At 63.3% G+C, this 21,595-nt stretch overlaps 2 protein-coding genes across 2 annotated transcripts in view; one reads left to right on the top strand and one right to left on the bottom strand.

The window, feature by feature from the left end:
- The first annotated feature begins 12,679 nt into the window (after positions 1-12,679).
- PTP4A3 (protein tyrosine phosphatase 4A3) lies at positions 12,680-18,113 on the top strand. Its single transcript, XM_004697374.2, has 5 exons — positions 12,680-12,861; positions 13,948-14,040; positions 15,563-15,693; positions 16,369-16,443; positions 17,601-18,113. Exons 1-5 carry the CDS (start codon positions 12,757-12,759, stop codon positions 17,716-17,718), a joined length of 522 nt encoding a protein of 173 aa, XP_004697431.1. The 5' UTR covers positions 12,680-12,756; the 3' UTR covers positions 17,719-18,113.
- A 1,496-nt stretch (positions 18,114-19,609) lies between these two features.
- Positions 19,610-21,595, bottom strand: part of LOC101641471 (maestro heat-like repeat family member 5) — a 52,854-nt gene continuing 50,868 nt past the window's right edge. The window contains exons 28-30 of the mRNA XM_004697635.4: positions 21,258-21,360; positions 21,041-21,115; positions 19,610-20,698 (exon numbers count right to left, since the gene is read on the bottom strand). Of these exons, the coding sequence (XP_004697692.4) occupies positions 20,598-20,698; positions 21,041-21,115; positions 21,258-21,360 (279 nt within the window). The 3' untranslated portion in view covers positions 19,610-20,597. The remainder of the gene's footprint in view (positions 20,699-21,040; positions 21,116-21,257; positions 21,361-21,595) is intronic.

Genomic DNA, 21,595 nt, shown 5'->3' with positions numbered 1-21,595 from the left:
TATCAGGCACCTGCTGTAGCACCAGGCTGAGCCTCCAGCAGCCCTGAGGTATGGGCACCCCGCTTCTTGGAGAAGGTGAAGGGGTTTAGAGGGTTAGCTACATCTGAAAGACCAGACAGGGGTGTGGGGGGCGCAGTGGGTCTGAGGGGGCAGCCTCCCCTGTCCCTGTCCAAGAAGCTAAGGCCAACAGCAGGACTGGAGTCAGGGGCATGGGTAACATTCCAGGAGGAAGTGGCCTCTGGCATGGAGCTGAGCTTGACGGGGTGGGAGGTGGAGATGGGGCATGGGGGATGCCAACACGGGGTGGTGCTGAGAGGGGCGGGGGCCTGCGGGGGCCTGGCCTTGGACAGGATATCTCGCCGGTTTCACAAGCACGGTTAGTTTACTACTGAAGGTCTTACTGGGGCAGGGGACCACCATGCCCCCTTCTTTGGGGTCTCGAGGGAGGGTGACAGGTGGGGAGCGGGTCTCTGGGGCCTTCGGATGGTAGGGACAGTCTTCTGAGTGACAGGAGCTATGGAAGTTTAGAGCAGAGGCTGTCACGTGTGATAGGGGAGCGGGGTGCTCAGGACCCCAGGGGGCAGGCTCCAAGCAGATTCTCCAAGTTTCTGGTCACCCCAGAGCCCCACCTCCCACCCCCGGCTCTCACTGGTCAGCAGCCTCCATCCTGGGGCTGGCCAGCATTCAGCCTGTGTGGCCCCGGCCCCTCGGGCACGTGTGGGCATGGGCAGCCCAGAAGTTGGGCACAGATGCCCACAATGTCTGAGGCCTTGGTGCCTGCAGACAAGTGAGACGGAGGGGACACAGGCCAGGCGTCCGTCCCCTGGTGGACGGTGTGCCTGGCATCCTCAGCCCCTCAGGGTGATCCGAGATGGTGGACCTGGGCCACCTCCTGCTGAGGACAAGAACATAAGGCCACAGTCCCAGAGCGGAGCCGGCCGTGGTGGCCTGGGGGTGGGGTGGGGCTGGGGGGGCAGAAGCAGTCCTTTAGGGAGCAGCTGGTGTGCTTGGAGGGCTTCCCACTCCGGGCTTGCGGTTCGCAGGCAGCCACCAGCAGGGGCCCTTTGGAAATGGGTGAAGGGGCATATTTTATTTCAATAAGACCCCTCCCCACCCCACCAGGGTCTGACAATGTAGACACTTGCTCCCCCTACCCTGGCGACTGCTGGGCCTGCAGCTTTGGGCGAGACCTTGCTGGCCAGGCTCCCGGAGGCTGTGGATGGGGTCCTCCTCGCCGAGGGCATGTACTGGGGTCCAGAAGAGAGGGGACAGGTCCATAGTGCTGTCCGAGGGACCTTCAAAGGTTCATGGAAACCCAGGATGTGAAGATGATGGAATTTCCACCAACTTTCCAGAGTCTGCTGGAAGAAGCGGCCCCTTGCTCTCCCCTGTCTGAGGACCCCCTGCCCCACCTATGTGGACCTGTTTGCTGCCTCTGTCCTGGCCATCGAGGGGCCAGTCCCACCTCCCATGCCAGAGTCTACTTCCGAGGCAGGGGCTGTTCTCTGGGTGGTCCTGCCCACCCCCAACTTGGACAGGGCTGCCTGTGCATCTTGGGGCAGGCTGGGTGGGGGCTCCACATGGGAGGCAGGTAGGTGAGGGGGTACAGGCCATTCCCAGCTCTCTGTGCATCTCCTGGCCTGGTAAGGGTCTCCCAGGTTGCCTAGGGGTCACCCTGAGTGTACGCTACCAAACACCACCCACACATCGCCGAGAGCATTTCTCCCTTCCAGTAGAAGGTGCACTGGGGCAGCCCAGCCTCTGGTCCCCGAGGACCTGGCCCGAGACCGCTTCCTGAGCCCTTGACCTGATCCTGCTGGAGAAGGCCTGGGACCCTCAGGCCTGGTCAGCCGCTGCCAAGTGGGGCTAAGTTCCCAGGCCCTGAGGGACATGTCCTGGGCTGCTGGCCCAGGGGTCGCCGCCTGGACACGCTGAGGGGAAGTGTCTGTGGTTAGGATGCAGGGAGATGTGGGGCCATTGGCACCTGGAGGTTCTGGAAAGTCCGGGGGCAGGAGGACCCAGGAAGCTGGGGCTGGAGGGCATTGGGGCATGTGTACCCAGGACTGACTCTCAGCCTGGGGTGGGCAGCTGAGGAGGAGGGAGGGGCCCCTTCATGTGCCGGTGACTTCCAGGCCACCTTCTGGGTTCCCCAGGGGCATCCAGGAAACCACAGACTGTCAGCTGTGGGCTCTGAGGGGCAGCCCAGTCCCTCAGCCCTTCATCGGGATCCTGGATATCCTGGGGTGCTCAGGGTTCACCTCCCTACTTGAGTCCTGTGGATTGTGAACCTTCATTGGGCCCTCCCTCAAGCTCTGGTTACTGGGGAGCGGTCTCCTGCCAGCAAGCCCAGAGAAAGCTGCGACTTTGTGCCCGGCCTGGTGGTGCCTGGGGCCTACGTGCCCTGGCCCAGTCCTCACCCGGGCGCTGGCTATTTTGGACATGGCCCCCTGAGGCCACCAGAGCCCTTTCCCGAGCTCCCGAGGCCCCTCTGACGTGTGTCCCCAGGCCTTGGCTGGCAGCCGGGCTACCTCCCTGACCCTGCACTCCCGCCTGTCCCTCGGGTCCAGGCAGCTGTGGGTAGCGGGCCGGGGCTCCCAGCCTTCTTTCAGGGCAGGGCTGGGCTGGACTTCCGTGCCCCCCTCAGGAGTCTGTCTGATGGAGAACATGCCCAGGAAATGCCCACCAGGGAGGTGCATGCATGAGGGCCTGGGGGTGAGTGGCTGGGAGGATTGGGGCCCTAATGTGGGGGCTCCCCATGCCTCAAATCAGACTCTTACTTCTGGAGGTATGGGGACCTTGGTGTGGCCACCCCTGGCAGACCGAAAAAAGAGCAGCAAGGGGTCCCTGGGCCTTCCCAGTGCTGCCCACCCGAGCCACACTGCTTTGTCCCCTCGAAGGAGGGCCTCAGATTAGAAATCAGACCAGCTGGGCCAGCGCACATGTGGCCAGAGCAGTGAAATCAACTCAAACTGTGAATGTGCTGCAAGAGTTACTGGAAAGGCCGAAACTCTGGAATCGGGAGGGGCAGAGTGAGCCCCTTCAGGACACCGGAGGACTGGCAGGACAGTGGAGAGCCACCACATGGATACCCACGTGGCTGCAGCCACCTCTGAGCTGGGCCCGTGGCCTCTGGCTCTGCAGTTCAGGAGACTTGGCTGCTACGGAACGCGCACACGCTCCCACTTTGCTAGGAGGGAGGTTCAGTTTCCAGGAGGGCTTCCCCTGTGAATCCTCCCACCCCAATGTCATGGCCACAGAACACACTTCAGAGAGTCAGTTGCTTTCTAGCTTTGCTTCCTGGTCACGACGGAAGCAGGAAGTCCTCCCTCAAGTGGGTAGGGGGGCATGGCCCTGCTGGTGGGGGTCTTTGCCTCCCAAACTGACAGAGGCTGGGTCCTCACTTCCCTCCAAGACCCCTTTCCCTGGTCTTTTTAATTTTAAAATGCTAATTCTTCATCTGACTTAAACATAAGGCAGGAAGAGCTGTAGGGTCAGGGTACAGACAGGGGAGCCACTCAGAGGCGTGTGAGGGGGGACGCGCATCCCCATGCTTTGAATGGTGTGCGGGGACGTCGTGGGAGTGCCGGTCGCGGCCCGGTGTTGTCCTCAACAGGCACAGACAACGAATTATTTTAAAATCAAGAAAAATAACGCCTCCTCACAAACGAAAGTGCTTCCAGGCTCTTTGTGAGTGCTCTGGTGCTGATGCCCAGCCTCAGTTTCCCCGTTGCAGGAGGGGAGGCTGCCCTCTGGGACTCCACACCAAGGACCCACCTCTGGCTGGCCACCGAGGGCCCCCGTGGGCAGCAGGAGCTGGGGCCCAGCAGGTGGGTTCCTTGGTCACAGCAGTGCCTGTCCCCCTCAGGCCCACCTTTGTGAGCTTCGGATGGGCGGCACATGATTGATCTGTCCCTGTCCCCTGGAGAGCCCTCGTGACTTCGTGGGTATGCGTTGGGTTGCTAACTACAAGGTCAGCAGTTCGAAACCACCAGCCATGTGGCAGGAGAAAGAAGAGGCTTTCTACTCCTGTGAAGGGTGGCAGTCTCAGAAACCCACAGGGGCAGGTCTACGCTGTCCTGTAGGGTCTCCATGAGTGAGGATTGACTCGGTGGCCCTGAGTTTGGATTTTCGTTCTGTCCCCTGGGGGAGTGCAAGGGGGCATGCCATACTATGACACAGTGGCTGTGGTCCTGACATCATTTGGTGCCAACTTGAGACTATGAAGAGGGAAGGGGTGGGGTTTAGCCTGTCAGTCAAGTCACTGTTTGATGACCTCATTTGGAGGCGATACATAGCTCGCTGGAGGCGGGACACAGACGCTCCCTGAGAGACATTCCTGTTGACAAGCCACATGGAGACACACTGATGGAGCCAGAGCCCTGGAGCTGGAGGAGTCACATGGAGACTCACGCCAGCACCGAGATGCTTCCTCCATCACAAAACCACATAACTCTCCACCCACTGGCCCGTGATCTTCCTGCATTCAGCAGTATTCCATGGCTGTGAAAGTCTAAAGAGAAATTCATGGACATATGGGGTGATATCAGATTTATGGACTTGATCTGGACTGGGCTGGGCTGTTTCACTTTTATAGAAGCTCTTTCTTATACACACATGAGTGTGCATGAATTTGTTTTCTAGTCTACCCAGACTAACACAGGTTGGGGCAGACCTGTCCTGGGCCATCCAGGCATCCAGGTGCCCTTGGAGGTGCTGGGTGCTTACGCATGTTGGTGTATGCCTGGGGCTAGAGCTGGCCTGGCTCTGTGGCTATTACACAGGATGCTGATTAAAACAAACAAACAGTTTTTGCTGTGGAATGGGGAAGGCTTACAGAGCAGATCCCCAGCTTTATGTTCAACAGGCATACACGTTTATTTACTGGCGTTCCTTCCAAGGCCCATCCCTGATCCCACTTCCTCTTCCTTCCTTGGGTCGGTGCAGCTCTTCTGAGCCAAAGGCTTGGGGACACTAACCCAGACATGAGCTCCCTTCCAGACAGGAGGGCCAGGGCCATAGTTCTGGGGGGCCAGCAGCCTCTCTCTGACCAGTCGGCCCGCTCTCATTTAGGAGTCTGAGTTCTGCTCCCCAGGCGTCTCCCACTCTGCCCACGATCTCCCAGGGCATCCCTTTCAGAGCACTTGGTGGTCGCAGGGCACCAGCTAGTGCAGTCTCAGGACTGATGCAGGACGCAGAAACCTGTGGGAGCCAGGGCCTGGCCGTGGCAGGTGGTCCTGGGGCAACACTGATCTTCATCTGTCATGTTTGCCTTCCTCTTCTCCCTCCTGTCCCCTCCCTGCACCCCACAGGACCACACACCAGCAAGGCCTGGTGGATGGGGGAGAGGGCCAGGGCGCAGGGGCCCAGCTGTAAGGGCGGCAGGAAGCACCTGCTGTGAGCTCTGCCCCAGGGGCAGGGCAGGGTGGCCTGGCAGGGGTCTGTGGGTAGGGCTTGTCCTGTCCACTCCTGTTCAGCCCTAAAGACAACCTGGGGGAGACCAGGGGCCTCACCCCACTCTCACTGCCTGCACCCGCCCACACAGGCAGCAGTTACAGGTCTGCTGTGGGGCTATGGCCCACCTGGCATGCTGGCTGCTGGCAGTAAACGAGGGTGGTGGCAGGGGCCAGCCTGGCTGGGCTCACAAGTCAGCAGCATGCTGATGGGGGCCTGTTAGGCCTCGCAGGTGGAGAGGGCAGCTGGGGCAATGGAGCTCGGGTGAGTGCCTGGTGGGCCCCCTTCTCGGCCGCATGGGCAGCGGGGCCTGGCTGGTCCTGCCCTGAAGTCCCCACGAGGCCTCGGCTCCAGGCTTTGAGCTTCGGTGGCATCTCTCCAAGGCCTTTCATCGTTGGCGCCCGTGGGTGGGTTTGAACCTTTCACTCAGCAGCCGCTCACCTCACTTGTTGGAGCTCCTTCCAGGTCTCAGAGCCTTGATCACAAACCACCTCAAACTGGGGCTTAAAACAACAGTTGTGGGTCTTCCTGACCACTCAGAGGCCAGCACTCTGAGGCCCAAGGGTCAACAGGGTGGTACCCCCTGGAGGAGGCCCTTCCCAGCCTCACCTGGCGCCTGGACCCATGTTCTTGGCGTGACCCAACCTCTGCCCTCCGCTCGGCCTAAGGACCCCATCCACTCTACTGCTGCTGACCTGGCCGCCTGCTTTGCGAAGACAATGGCCTGGTCACCCTCTGGGCAGTACCACTGTCCCCAGGGCCCCTGTGGGTAGGGACTGAGTGGACATCCCTGACGACCACCACCTCTCTGCTCTCACCTCATTGAACCAGACTAACAACATGGACCAGGACCCAGTGTCCAAATAAGGCCGAATTCACAGATCCTCCGAAACCCACTGTCAGCAAGGCCATGTGGACTCATGGCCACTCTGAGTGGGCTTCCCAGGCTGTGCACAGCCAACCGCAGAGCCGTGCAGCACTGACCCACTGTGCCACAGGGCTCCATGGGGGACAGGGTCGGCATGTCCCCATGCAGGCCCCAGGCCCTGCCCTGCCCCATGGATGGCCCTGTGGGAGGGGCCTGTCACCCAGGCTGTGACCCTGAGTGCCCAGGTGGGTGGGCCACGCAGGCCGCCTCTCTCTGCACTGTGTACTGTATCCTGCTTGCCAAGTGCCCAGGCCAGACCCTGGGATCCAGCTGGCCTGCCACACTGGGCTTGTCCTCAGCTCTGCTGCCCGAACCTGACCGCCCCAGGAGCCAGTCCCCACAGTCCACTGCCTTGGCGATGGAGAGGCCAGTGTAGCCAGAGCGCGGGGCCCAGGATAGGCTTGGGGCCCAGGGTGCAGGTGAGCTAGGATGTGGGGGCCCCCCAAGATTCCCCAGGTATCCAGAACTCGACCTTTGCTCATAAGGGGGACACAGAGGGGGAGGATCTTGGGGCTTCAGGTCCAGAAGTTTCCACTGTTGAAGGCTGGCCAAGAGGGCAGAGTGAGGCAGGGCCAGGGTCAGGCCTGGACAAGGTCTGCCAGAGCACCTACTGTGTGTACCCTCGGGCTCTGGGGTGCACTGTCACTGCCCAGCCCGGTCCTGCCTCCTGGTTAAGTGACATTGGCCAAGCTCTAGTTCCCTGAACTTACGAGTTGCAGGCTGAAAATCGTGGGCCTGTAGGCATGGTGGGCAGCTATCTGGGCACTGGTCAGGGAGATAGCATGGGCAACGGTCGGGGAGTGAGGGAACCTGGAGTCAGGGAACCTAAAGTCAGGTAGTGATTGGGGGTTAGACTAGACGCCTGCGCCCCAAGCTCTGAGTCGAGGCCTGAGCTCCCCACGGACACTGCTCCTGCTAGATCACTTGGAAGCTGCTTTCCCCACAGATGGGGTCCACAGACGGGGTCCACAGATGGGGTCTGCAGATGGGGTCCCACTGAGGGAAGACTCTACAGCCTGAGGGGCCAGGGGCTGGTCTGGGGCCCATCAGGGGAGCCAGGGCAATGGTCCCCACCCAGCCAACTTCCTGAAGGCCTATCCGGCAGATTGGAAGCATCCCTCTTTGTGGACTAACAGGAAGGGGGAGGGGCTGACAGTGGGACTGGCCAGCAGTGGGGGAGGCCATGAGCGGTGCAGGTGACCTCTGAGCAGAGAGCTGAGATGGGGCTGGACAACCTCCTGGAACCTGGATCTTTTGTGGGGGGGGTGGCGTGGGGTGGCATGGACCACCTCTGAGGGCCTCCTTCGGGACTGCCCTCCAGACAGTGGCTTAGTCTGCTTGGGTCATCCTAGGAGCCAGGCAGGACTGTGGGCAGGAGGGGGTGGGGGGTGGGGAATGCAGCGTGAGAGGGAGGAGAGTTCCTGAGGTCAGGGGCTCAGGGCTCCCTGCTTGGCTCCCCAGCGGTGGGCCGGCCCATCCTCCCTCCCTGGGGGTCCCAGGAGGGGCCCCTGCAGGTGCAAACAGGCTGGAAAGGCCCATGGGGGTCCAGCCGAGCTGCAGTGGGTGGGTACAGGGAGGGAGGGGTGCGGGGGCTCTGCCTGGGGGCATCCAGACAGCTTTGGGATGGGCTAGAAAACCAGGGCTGGAATGGCAGATTTCAGGGGGCCTCCCTCCCGGAGGGCTGGCTTTGGGACACGCAGGGCTTCAGAGACCAGTAAGCCACAGCCTGAGCCAGGTTCTGTTCCTGCCGTGACTCGGGTGTGTGGCCTGGCTGTGTGACTACGTTGTAGGGCTGACGGTGGACTGGATGTATGATTATGTTGTTAATGGATGTGTGACTTGGCCACGAGACCTCACATCTCTGTGCTTCCTCAGTGCCTCTCTCTGTGCAGCAAGGTCTGGCCCCGTTGTGCCGTCAGGAACTGCCGGTTCAGACGGTGGCCTCCGGGGTGGCATTCAGGGATGTGCTGCAAGCCCACAGCTGAGATGATGTATGGGTGGGGGTGCAGCACAGCTAGGGTGAGGAAGGGTCCCTGGGCTGGCAGGTGGGTGGCCCCTGGCTTGGGGAGAGGAGCAGGCCAGCCTGTACGTGTGAGGAGAGCTGGGGAGGGACTGTGTCCCCAAGCTGGGACCCAGGCCAGCACCCTCCCCTCCCCTGGGCTGACCGCTGATTGTAAGGCCAGGCAGGCTGTCTGGGAGCTGGGCTCTACGCCGGGTTCCCATCAAGACGGGCCCCCAGGGACCCTGTGTGTGTGTGTGTGTGTGTGTGTGTGTGTGTGTGTGGGGGGGGGGGGGTTTGCCTGCTCTGACCCCTCCCTGAGACCTTTATGGTGGCTGTGCAGGTGCAGGGGGGGGTATCGGTCCCGGGAGTCCTTGCTCCTGGAGGCAAGGGTGGGCCCAACGGGGGGCTTTGTGGGGTGAGGAGATTTGCTCATTTGCTTAGAAGAGCTGGCAAAGCCTCCAGGCTGTCATGAAAATGGAATAGAACACTCTCTGGAGGGGTTGGTGGGGTCCTGACTCCCTTCCTGGGAGGTCTCAGTGGACCCTGGCTGTCCCTCCTGGGTGGGGGGATCTTTCCTTGGACCCTGGCTGTCCCTCCTGGGGGTGTCAGTGGGTCCTGGCTATCCCTCCTGGAGGTCTCAGTGGACCCTGGCTGTCCCTCCTGGTGGGTCTTTCTGTGGACCCTGGCTGTCACACCTGGGGGTGTCAGTGGGTCCTGGCTGTCCCTCCTGGGGGTGTCAGTGGGTCCTGGCTATCCCTCCTGGAGGTCTCAGTGGACCCTGGCTGTCCCTCCTGGGGGGTCTTTTTGTGGACACTGGCTGTCCCTCCTGGGGGGTGGTGTCAGTGGACCCTGGCTGTCACACCTGGGGGTATCAGTGGACCCTGGCTGTCACACCTGGGGGTATCAGTGGACCCTGGCTGTCCCTCCTGGGGAGGTGTCAATGGACTCTGGCTGTCCCTCCATAGATGTTGCACTGCCCTGTTTCCTGTCCACCAGGTGCTTCCTCTCCCTCCGCGTGTGAGAGAGTGTGTGAGTGTGTGTGAATGTGAGTGTATGGGAGAGTGTGTGAGTGTATGTGAGCGTGTGAGGAGGGGGTGGGGGGACACCGGACCCTTGGCCAGCAGGACCCCGCTATATTTAGGCGGCAGGTGTGGGAGCCAGGCCAGCAGGGATAGCACAAGAAGCCAGGTCGCTTCCCGGTCACTGGACAACCCCCTCCCCCAGCCCACGTGACGCCTGGGCGCTATAAATAGCCCAGCTGGCGCGGCTCCGCATCCGCCTGGAGGCCAGCAGCGCGGCGCCCGGTTGGTGGCGAGGGTGGGCGCGCCCCACGCCCTCTGCTAGGTCTTCCGCATCTCCGGACCGGACCGAGGCTCCGTGACCGCGGGCCAGACCGGCTCGTCCAGGACCGCCGCCGGCTGGAGCACAGGCGCGGATGGCGGCTCCGGTGAGCGCCCGTGGGAGCCGGGCGGAGGAATCGAGATCGGGGTGGGGGGTACTTGTTGCGACCTCAGCCCAGCCATGAAGGCAGGGCACCCTTCCGCAGGCTGGACAGGACACCCTCCTGATCGCGGGGAGCAGGGTGTGCGGCGGGGGTCGTCTGGGCGCTCCAGACCAACTCGAGCTCCCCCGCCTGCTAGCACGCCCCGTTCCACCCAGTCTGCGCCTCGGCGGGCCCCTGGCCCCTTAGTCCCCGCCAGCGCCCCTCCTGGTACCCCGTGCCCAGTCTCTACAGAGGGCAGGGCCAGTGTCTGTAGGTGGGAGGGAACCGGGCTGGGTCCCCAAGAAGGGGCACTCAGGGAGGTGGAGGCTTCCGGCAGGACCCTGGTGTGGTGACCAGTGGGGAGCCAGGGGCACCGGAGGCCCGGGGCTGTGATGCCTGCTCTCGGTGCCCATCCCTGGCGGGACCCCAGGGGCAGCCCTGCACAGGTCCGGTTGAAGCACCCACCCTTGTCCCCTGGCTGGCTCAGCGGCCTGGCTGCAGCGGGGCAGAGCATAGGGGGCAGGGGGTCCTGGCACCACTGCTCTGTCCCCTCCCAGGGGCTGCCCTTGGCCTACACAAGTGGGTGTGTGGCCAGCAGGGCCAGCTCTGTGGCTCCGGCCGCGGCGTGTGACGGTTCAGACTCCTCCCTCTTTGGGCGGGGTCGTGGGCGGGGCCAGACGGTGTGAGCCTCCCTTGGAGGGAGGCCCTGCCAACGGACCCTGGGGAGTCCCGAAGCCCCTGGGGTTCTGAGAGCGCGCCTCTCTGCTGTAAACACGCACACTCGCCCCGGGGGGCTCAGGTGTTTGTGCTGGGGCGTCCACAGCAGCTCTGCCTTTTCTCTCAGTGCTCAGAGTGGGGTGTGCGCGGGCATTCCTGCAGCCTGGCCTCTACTCAGCCCCCAGCCCCGCCCCCACTTTACTCCTCTGAGCGGCAGTGCCCAGCCAAAGCCAGTGAGGTGGGGCCTGTGCTCAGCGCCCAGGTGCAGGGTCTGTCTGGTGTTGGGGTTGGCCCGCTGGAGGGGAGGTGCTGAGGCACAGGTAAGGGGTGCGGGGGTCAGGGGTTGGGGGTTCTTTGCAGTGGGAGGCCTGTGGAGCCCCGTTTAGTTTGGCAGAGAGGAGGGTTCTGGGAGCAGGCAGGAGGGGTCCCAGCAGGGGGACCCCAGGGTCCTCTGCCATCCTGGTCTTGTGCCAAAGGGGGGTGGGTGTGTGGGAACTGAGGCACACAGAGGCCAGGGCTACCCAAGACCTCGGGCAGTCTGCGGGTGGTGGGGGAACTGGGTGCTCTCGCTGGGCTCCTAGACCAAGAGGAAGACCAGTGGACTTGGAGGCCTGTTCCTTCCAGGGCCTGGGCACATGTGACCCTACGTCTGGCCACCTTGTGCCGTCACCACCTTGGCACGTGCTTTGGGCTACTCTCGGGCACTGAGAGTCTCTGAGCTCAGGAGGGCAGAGCCGGGCTTGTTTATCTTCAGAGCTGGCATGTCCTCTCGGGCTGCCGGGTAGGGGTGACTGCAGGAGCCAGAGGGGGTGCAGGGACAGCCTTTTCAGGCACACAACCCTCCCCCGCCCCCCACCTTTTCCCCAGGATGGCCGGCTGCGGAAGACAGGGTGATGCCATGAGGGGTGCGGGGTGTCAACCAGGCACAGGCTGGGGCCAGTGTTGTGTGGGCAGGGCCCAGGTCTGTGTTATGGGGCTCAGGTGCTCCGTGTGTGCGTGTGCGTATGCACGATATGTGTGTGTATGTGTGAATATGTGTTTATATGAGTGTGCTTGCACGTGCGTGGTACATGTGTATATGTACGTGTGTGAATGTGAGCATGTGTACTTGTGAATGTGTGTGTATGTGAGTGTGCTCGCACGTGTGTGGCACATGGGTGTGTGTGATGTGTAAGTATGTGCATGCATGTGTGTGTGTGAGCCTGGGTACCTGTGAATGTGTGTGATGTGTGAGCCTGTGTATGTGAGAGTGCATATGTGGAAGTGTGTGTAAGATGTGTGTGGGCCCCAAAGCCTGATCTGGGTCCTGTCCTTAAGCCAGAGCTTGCCTGGATGGACCACTCTCCCCTGCCCCCCGGCAGCCTTGGCCAGGAGCTGTCCCTCCTGGAGCTCTCTGTGGGGAAAGTGAGGCCCAGGAGGGACAGTGGGAGGGCCAGCATGGATTGTGATGTGGGGCAGGCAGGAGCCTGGCTGCCCCGTAATGCTCTTCTGTCCTCTCCCCAGACGTGGCCTGCCGCTGACCAGCCTGGCGTCCATGGAGGGCCCCGTGGGGGGTGCCGCTGAGTACTGCCACGCCCAGCACTGCCCTCACGGCCAGCTCTGCTGAAGAGGCCGTGCCGCTGGCCCTCACCATTGCCCTCGCCTGCCCCTGGCCGCCGCTGCCCGGCCTGGGGCCGGCCCAATCACCTGAGCCCCCTGCCCTCCTCCCGGACTCGCCGTGCCCTGATGGGGTAACGTGATTGGTGCCCCAAGCCTCCCCCGTGCCACCTGTTGATTCAAGTGCACACTGAACCTCCTGCGGCTGCTGGGCTGCGGCCGTCCACCAAGGAGGGTGCATCGGCGGGGGACACACTGGCCCGGCCGTCTGGACTGAGTGGCTCTGGCTTCTTCTGGTCCTTGGTGACGGCTGTGCTCTCAGACAGGCTCAGGGGGCCTCTTGGACTTCGGGGTGACCGTTTGGAGCCTTTATTTTGTAAAGAGGTCGTGGCTTTGCTCTAACTACCCGAACTCTGGGGGAGCCCCCTCCCACTATTGCGCAATATTTGTGCGGGCTGGGCCGGGGTGGGGTGGGTGGGGTTTTTAGACGCTCCCTCTCTTGGACAAGCACAGCTGCTCCTCTCCCTGGGGTTTGGGGGCTGGTGGGTCATCTCATAGTGACCCCCCCTCCCTACGGCAATGGCTCGCATGAACCGGCCCGCCCCCGTGGAGGTCAGCTACAAGAACATGCGATTCCTAATCACCCACAACCCTACCAACGCCACCCTCGGCACCTTCATCCAGGTGAGCAGGGCCTGGCCTGCAGCAGGGGCTGGGGGCTGGCTAGGGCATGCTACAGCTGACCACGTCAGGGTCAAGGGTGGGGCTCGAGACCAGACCTCGCTGCCCTGGTCACAGGACCATGGTGACCCCTGGGGAACGGCAGGGCAGGCCAGTTTCAATGTGTGACAACTCTTTTGACAGTGCAGGTGTGCCTGAGCTCTGAACCTGCCGTCCTCTGCCCACCTGAGCCCCCCTTCTGGCCTCTCTGCACTGGCTGGGCTGGAAGGAGTGGGGGCATGTGTGAGGAAGGGGCAGATGGGTCTCAGCCTGTCACCAGGACCAGGGCTCAGTGTGTGAGCAGGGTCAGGGCTCAGAATGTGAGCAGGATCAGGGATCAGGGTGAGCAGGGTCAGGGCTCAGGGTGTGGCCGGCCACAGGGGCTTGCTCAACTGATGGATCCTCTCTGAGGCACTGAGGTGCTCCCCCGCTCCCCCCAGCCTCCAATGCTTTAGGATGTCTTCCCTGAGCCTGGTGTCCCTGTCCTGTGACCAGCAGGCCCAGCAGCTGACTGGTCACTTTCCCAGAATAGCTGTGGGGGTGGGGCGGCTGCACGTGGCCCCCCGTGGAAGGGATCCCCCTCTGCCTGGGTATAAATATCCCTGCCTGGCCCCGAGGCTCTCACCTTTCCCCCACTGGGGGTGTGTGTGTGTTGAGGAACAAGGCTCCCATTGGGAGCTCCCCATCCGAGGACCTGTCAGGCACCAGGGTGGTTGGCTGACCAGTGTGGGCCCCTTGAGTGGAGCCTGTGCAGGACTGCCTGCAGCTAGGGGTCATCTTGGGTGTGTGTGTGTGTGGCTCTGTCTGCAGAAAGGCATGGCAGGTGAGGCTGGTGGGGTGAGTGTCTGGGGGTGGGCGGTGGGCTTCTGAGAGTGGAGTGAGTCGGGTGGAGCGGCAGTCCCAGAGGCTCAGGAAAGGGGAGGGTCAGGGCCCATCCCGTGACTGGGTCACGACTGTGGGCCGGAGCTTCTCTGCCTCATGGAGGGGACATAGCCCTGCCCAGGGCCGAGTCAGGGGCCCCGACCCCTGAGCCCTGTCTTCTCCCGACAGGACCTGAAGAAGTACGGGGCCACCACCGTGGTACGTGTGTGTGAGGTGACCTACGACAAGACCCCCCTGGAGAAGGACGGCATCACTGTGGTGGTGAGACCCTGGTGGTGGGGTGCAGTCCCTGCTGCCATGGGGGCTGCCATGGGGTCCCTGCTGTCATGAGGGCTGTCAGTCATGGGGTCCCTACCGCCATGGGGCTGTGATGGGGTCCCTGCTACCACAGGGGTTGTTGCTGGGGGGCTATCACTGGGGGTGTGCTGTAACGGGGGGGGGGACTGTCATGGGGTAGGTGGGGTGAGGGCGCCGAGGAGCCCTGGCTGAGTCCCATCACCAGGAAGGAAGCCACCTGTCACCTTCATGTGTTTGGTTGGGCCACATAAGGGTTGGGACACCTGCCCTGCCCCGACTTGTCCTCTCTGCCTTTCCTCTGTCCACCCCCAATGTGGGCCCGCATGTCCCTGCCCTGCTGCACCGGGGATCTGCCCTGCGGGTCTGGAGGGGGGTCCTGGAGGACCCTTCCTATGGGGTCTGGCAGGTGTCAGGTGGTCCCGAGGCCATGGCTGGGGCCTCTGGCAGCCCTACCTGGCAAACACCTCCCCAAAGCCTGCAAATCCCACACCCCCCTGACCTGGGCCATGGGGAGAGCCGGGTCCCAGTGGGCAGAGCATGGCTGCAGGTGCCACATGGGCCTCTGCTGGGCCTGTCCCTCTGGCCCTCCAAGTCTCCGTGCCCGGCCTTGTCGCCCGGCAGCCGATGGGGGTGGCGGGTGTGCCAGTGCAGCAGTGGGTCCCTAGAGGCTCTGAGGAGGCTGGGGGAGGTGTGTGGGGGCTTGTAGGCTGTTTCCCTTGCTCCTCTGGCACCTCCCTGGTCAGGCAGAGGGGTAGGGGCATGGAGCCCCAGGGTCAGCCTGCAGGGCCACTCTGGCCTGCTGGGAACAGACTTTCCTGACCTTGCCGGTGGGGGCTCCCAGTGGGGTGGCTTGGCTGGGCCTCAGAGCTCTCCCTGCCCCCTCCCCCCAGCATGGGGCCTAGCCTAGGGTGGGGACAGATCTGGGCTCTGGGGTCAGAGGCTGGGTTGGATGCCCTGCCCACTCCCCCTGGGGTTGACCCTGTGAGGGTCAGCCGCTTAGAAGGACGAGGGCCGGGAGGCTCCACTCCGGGCATGCCTGTAGACACCCGATTCTCAGCAGGAGCTCCTGGTTTCAGGGCCACCTGACTTCCCCAGGCACCGAGGGTCAGTGGGAAGGACCCCAGGGATGCCCCCAGGAGGCCCTGAGGTGGCTAAGGGCTTGGAATCCAGCAGGGCCCCAGGCTGTTTCTTCTTTGGGGTACCCGGGCTGCTACACAGTGCACCCACTCAGCCTGGTGTGGGGGCAATGACCACTGTTGCCCTGTAGACAGGGTGGCCCCAGGGGACAGGGCCCAGGACCTCTGGGGCAGGTCATTACACGGTGGGTGTGGGGCTAGGGGACCCAGGGCCACAAAGCACTGTGTGGGGAGGTTCCCAGGGGTCCTACTCAGTGGTAAGGGCCCTGGAGGTGGTGGTGGGTTGGTGAGCAGGAGGGCTGCCCTCTCTGAACAGTACTCTCCAGGGCTCCTGTGATGGCCCCCCCCAGGACTGGCCCTTTGACGACGGAGCACCCCCGCCTGGGAGGATTGTGGAGGACTGGCTGAGCCTGCTGCAGGCCACGTTCTGTGAGGAGCCTGGCAGCTGTGTGGCGGTGCACTGCGTGGCAGGCCTGGGACGGTGCGTGCCCACTCAGTTTCTTGGTCCTATGCAGTGGTTCAGGGGTGGCCTCACTGCCCCAGAGCCCCCTCCTCGAGGACTCCAGGGTCCAGAGCTTTCCTGCGGGGTTGGGGCCTGGGAGGGGAGCCCTCCTGGCTTGGGATGCCATGGGAAGGATTGGCGGCATTGGGGTGGACTCAGGGTACAGGTTCTTGAAGGGCCAGTGTGTCCGGCTTCCCCTGCGCCCCCTCTCCAGCCTCCCACCCCATGTGGTGCTGTCAACAGCACAGGAGCTTGAGGGACCAGGGTGGGGTGGTGGAGCACACCCTGACTGAGTGCTAGGTCAAGGTCCCTACTAACTTCATGTCCTGACTGGGCCCCACCCACCCCATCCTCCCAACATGAGGTTTCACGCTTTGTCTCTGACACCCCCGCCCCCGTCAGGATGTCCCCACCCCTGAGATTCACGCCCTGACTCTCAGCTGCCAGTGTGTCGTGTCCCCCCCACCTCCTCCCCGATTCACGCCTTATTGCTGAGCCTGGGTCAAGATGTGTTTCTCCTCCGCTCCCCTGAGATTCACGCCCTGACTCTGAGCCACCCAGGGCCCCCACACCAGATTCCCAGCCTGTGAGGCCAGGTCAGGGCCTGTTGGCGCGGGCGCTGGGTGCCGCCCCTAACTGGTGCTGTGTCCCCAGGGCCCCCGTGCTGGTGGCGCTGGCCCTGCTGGAGGGCGGCATGAAGTACGAGGACGCAGTCCAGTTCATCAGACAGTGAGTGGCCGCAGGGGCGAGGGTGGGGTCTGCTGGAGGGGCTTCCCTGGCCTTGCAGAGCTTCGGGCCTGATGCCCGTCCCCTGCCTGCCCTCACCCCTCCCTCATGTGCACACCCCACACACCTCACATACCACACACGTCCCCACACCACTCTCACATACTCCGACCTGCATCCCCGAACACACTGATGCTCACACACCATCCAGCACGCGCGTGCGCACACACGTGCACCTCACCATAAACACCGTTTACACAGATGCACATATGCCACATTCACATGCATCTTGCGCGCACATGACACATGAATCACACATGTCTCGCACCCACTCTTTCCAGTCTCCTCACTCCACCTTTCAGGCCGCCATGTCCACCTGCAGGCCGTGGCTCGGTGTGTGTCCGTCCTACAGCTGCTGGTTGGCAAGGCTGCCTGCCCCACAGTGACTGGCAGGCTTCCAGCCCCTGGGATCCCCCCGGCCAGCCCTCTGACTGCTCGGGGAGCCCCGTTGCCGGGCCTGGGGCTGGGGCTCTGAGCCAGCTGCCAGAGGAACCAGGGCTGACTGCACTCACACTTGGTCAGCCTTGCCTGAGGTCAGGGAGGATGGGACACAGTGTCCCTAGCCTGTCACATGGCTCGTCACCTGGTCTCTCAGCCTGCTCCTGGTGTCCCCCCCCTCCAGGAAGTGGCAGCTGCCCCCCTGCCAGGTGCCTGCTGTCCCAGACACAAGCCAAGAGCAGAGGGGACAGAGCCTGGCAGAAAGCTGGCCAGGGTCCAGGAGAGGTGGGGTGGTGGGCCTGCTGGGAGACTGGGGGGGGGGCGGGCTTGGGTGTTTCAGTGACACCTCAGGCAGAGGGGTGGGAGCCTGGGGGCTGGGCTCCTGGAGGGCTATGAGGTGGGTCAGACACACTGGCTATGAGGTGGGGCGGGGACTGAGGGCTGTCCTGGGAGGAGTGGGGTTTGATGAGAGGCTGGCCAGTGGCCTGGGAGTGGGGAGAGCAGCTGGTTTACCTGGGCTTTGCCCTGAGGGGTACATGGCAGGGGGTGGGGCCCAGTGGCCAGCCTGGAAGACAGGTGAGGATGGTGCCAGCCTGGACGGCCTGCTGTGATGCTCTCAGGCCCCCCTCCCAGCCCTGGTGACACCCTTGTCCTCTCAACAGGAAGCGGCGGGGTGCCATCAACAGCAAACAGCTCACCTACCTGGAGAAGTACCGGCCCCGACAAAGGCTGCGGTTCAGGGCACCACACGGCCACCGGGTCAGGTGCTGCCTCATGTAGCGCAGGCTGCCTGCACAGGAGCCCTGGCACCCTGCCCCACCAGCTCCCCCACCCCTCTGCCCGGGTCCCGAGCCCTGTGCTCTCCATCTGACTGCCTGTGCCAGCCTGCCCCTTGTCGCCCATGTTCCCCACTCCTTTGCCCCTGCGTTCTCTGTACCCCGTCCCCACCTCTTTGACCTTTGTCTGTCTGTGCCCCTCCTCTCTCTGTCACAACTTTGTCCCTTAAGCAGTGAGATCTCATGTCCCCGGGTGGCCCTCCCTGGAGCCTGCTAATGGGGCTGTGTATTAATCCTGGGGCAGCAGCAGCTGCCGGCCTCACCTGTTTGAAGCACCTCACACTGTGGTGCTCCTGAGCCCTGAGCAATAAAGAGGCGGCTGTGGCTGTGTGTGCAGAAGTGCTGGGGCTGTCTCTGCGGGGATTGGTATAGGTTGAAGGGTACAGACTGGTAGGGGGTCGGCATAGTTTGGGGGTGCAGTCTGCAGGGGGGGCTGGCACAGGTTGGGTGCAGGCTGGGGGGTGCCAGTGCAGGTTGGGGGAGTGTCATCGCAGGTTGGGGGTGCAGGTTGGGGGGGGTCAGCGCAGGCCCTGACCAGCAGTTCCTCCCATGCAGTCCTCTTGCGCCCCCTGGTGACCATGGCTGGCCCTATGCCTCTTAGGATCTCGAAGTCCACAGAGCTGGGATGGGGTGGGGGGTACACATCGCCTTTAGACAGAGCTTTCTAATGGGTTTACAGTGTCACCCCATTGTTTTGGAAGCTAGGAGCAGGTGAGGCTGGATCTCTGGGGTGCCCCCTCTGCCTGTGTAGGGGTTCATGGGGCTGTTCCCAGGCCCACGTGGACACCGGGAGGAGGGAGCTGGTGAGCGTGGACTTCCTGGGAGTGGCAGCCAGCCCCCAGCCCTGAGGGAGGGGCACAGGAAGGGCTGCTGGGGGCCTGAGAGAGGAGCGTGGGGGTACAAGGGAGACCCAGGCAGACAGTTTGGGCCCTGGCTGCCTGACAGGCCTTGCTGTGGGGTGAGCCCCCTTCCCCGCACTTTGAAGATGGCCTCCCCAAAGGCCAGGACTGACCCCCACTGAAGGATCTGCAGGCCCGGCCTGGGGTGTTGGCCTCTGTCTGGGGTTGCCTCCTCCCGGCATCTGCCCACCAGCTTTCCCTCTGCCCTCCCAGCCCCCACACTGGGACACTGAACCACCAGGGAGGTTGTGCACTGTGGGGGCAAACTCATGCCCCCCCTTCCCCCAGGCCCAGGGTCCAGCTCAGCACTTGAGGTGGGTCCTTGGGGGTGACCCTGGGGACACAGGCCTGGCCTTGTACCAGTGGCCTGGGCAGTGCATGGATTCCCCCTGCAGCCATGGGAGGTAGGGGACCCCCACCCCAACTTCCCAGAGCCTGGGGGTTATGCCCACTGATAGAGTGGGGCTCGAGCCCAGTCCTGCCACCGGCTCTAAGCTTTAAGGGGCCTTTCTAGAGAGCATAGACCGGGGCGTGTGTGGCAGTGGTGGTGCTGGGCAGGTGCTGCCCACTGCCATGAGGTGGCTGGAGGGCATTAAGTCCAGGGGCACTCTTGCAAAGCCCCCTGGGGAGCCCCCCTGCACAGGAGTGGCTCTGGATCCCACATCTCCTGTCCACTGGTTGCTCCAGGCGCCTCCTCAATGGCCCTGGGTCCCCGAGGAGCCCGTGCCAGAGGGAGAGGCCAGGCCAGGCTCAGCACCAGTCACAGCTGTTGGTGAGCCCCCCGGGGTCTCCCCCAGAGACAGGGGCAGAGCTGGCCTGGCAGCCATCACTGAGCCATGAGCTCCTGGGGAGGCTGCCAGCTTGGCTGACCCTCCCTGTGGTTTCTCCATGGCCCGAACAGAATGGATTAAAGTAAATCAGAGGTTTAGCCTTGGCCGCTGTATTCAGTCCATCATGGCATTTGTGGTCCCCCTGGCCCTACTCCAAGGGGCTCACAATCTAGGAGGTGGGCAGGGATGGGGTGCAGGGTGAGCTCGGCCTGGGGGGATTGGAGCTGAGGGGGCAGCATGGTGCAGGGGCTGCCTGCAGCAGGGCCATGTAGGCTGGGTAATGGGGATACGTCCAGATGGTGAGGGTGGGGTCAGGGCTCGGAAAGGAGGGACCAAGGGACAAGTGGGGGTGAGAGAAAGGTCGGGGTGGGGGCAGGTTCATGGGGTGCCACCATTGGGGTGGTTGGCTGGTGTGGAAGGGGTCTTGGGACAAGGTGCAGAAGCTCAGTGTCCGGCCTGGGGAGGCCCATCTGCCCATTTCAAATGGGAAACTGAGGCTTCAAGGGGAAGGGACTCAGGGTCCTGCCAGGGAGGACTCTTCTCAGGAGCTGGCATTACCAGCCCACGGCTCAGCCAAGGCTGAGCACCAAAACTCCAGGCCGGGCGGGGGGGGAGGGGGGCTCCATTGGAAGGGTGTTGGGGCCCCGTTGGCAGTGCCACCCTCCTGGTTCTGAGGGGACCAGCAGGACAGCAGTGGGGAGAGGGAGATGTTGGGGCTCAGGCTTGAGGAGGCTGGTCCAGGGGCAGGGTCAGCTCCCCGGTGCTGCAGACCCGCCTCTGCTCAGCCACACTCCCTGGGGAAGGTGCTCAGAGCCAGTGATGGGGCCAGATCTTGGGGTGGAAGGGCTACCACCTCCCAGCCTGTCGCCGGGTCCTGGCCTTCCACCCCCACTGTCCTGCACCCTACCCACAGTCCCCAGAGGTTCCTCGGTCACAGCAGGGATGGTTATGGGGGTGCTGGGCAGGGAGCCGACAGGGGGCTGCCTCTGTTGAATGTACACCTTACTTATGGACACATGCTGTACAATCAAGTTCTGGGATGGGGCAGGGCTGCCGGGTTTGCTGGGGGTGGGGTGGGAGTGGGGCTGGTGGCGTCAGGGGTGGAGTCTGGCCCCCACCTTCTGCAGGAAGGAGCACTGCCTCTCAGCGAACTCCCGGATTGCTGGCTCTGGGTCTTTCTTGAGCTCTTCAAAGGCTCCAGGAAAGAGGGGGCACATCACAGGGCAGCTGAACTGCCAGCCACTGTGTGACCCACCCTGCGGGGGTCTGGGACCTCTCTGTAACTTGAGAGGTGCCCAGACGCTGTCCCGCCCAACCAAGGCCTGGGGTGCCTCCCTCCTGAACTCTGAGCTCCCCTAGTTCATCTGTGAAAGTCAGTCTGGGGAGGGGCCTCCTGCCCACATCCCCTCTGCCACCACTGAAGCTTGGAGAGGGTAAGGGTTTCCCTCACCCCCGTGTTGACCTGGTGGAGGGACTGTTCCAGAGGCCTGGCTTCTAATTGTGTGTGTGTGTAGGGGTGGGGTGGGGGGCTGCTTACTGTAGAGGAGTAGGCTTGTGTCCACGCCGGTCACCATCTGGGACACAGCCTGGGGGTGGTAGCAGATGGTGTAACCTGCAGGACACCGAAGGGCAGAGTCGGGGGCTGGGGGCTCTCCCGCACCCCAGTCTCTGCGCAGCCGGAGACCTCTTCCTTCCTGGGTGCGTGGGCAGGGCAGGAGGGCTGGAGGGGGGGAGGAGGGCCGCAGGAGGTCCACCTATGAAGAGTGCTGCCCAGGTCCTGATGTGGAGGTGGCCGCTGTGCAGGTAGCAGAGCGCCTGGCCCAGGTGGACGCTGAACTCCTCCTTGCTGTGGGTCATCTGCCGGCGGGGGGTGTCTGTCAGGGGTGGGCTGAGCACCCCCGGCAGCTGCTACCTGCTGGCAGCCCCCAGCCCCAGCCCCCGCCCCCGCCGGGGTGGCACAAGCAGGAAGCAAGCTGGACTACGAGCCCAAAGGTTGGCAGCTTCAACGCAGCTGCCCGGGCTACACCCCAGGGCCGCCGTGAACGCCGGCAGCAGTCACCTCCGGGACAGACAGTGGAGTTGCTTATGTATT

The sequence above is a fragment of the Echinops telfairi genome, unplaced genomic scaffold (genome assembly GCF_000313985.2).
Source record: "Echinops telfairi isolate 266 unplaced genomic scaffold, ASM31398v2 ScPeMD7_1;HRSCAF=3_0, whole genome shotgun sequence".
NCBI classification, from domain to species: domain Eukaryota; kingdom Metazoa; phylum Chordata; class Mammalia; order Afrosoricida; family Tenrecidae; genus Echinops; species Echinops telfairi.
This window is presented reverse-complemented; position numbering and strand designations above follow the sequence as displayed.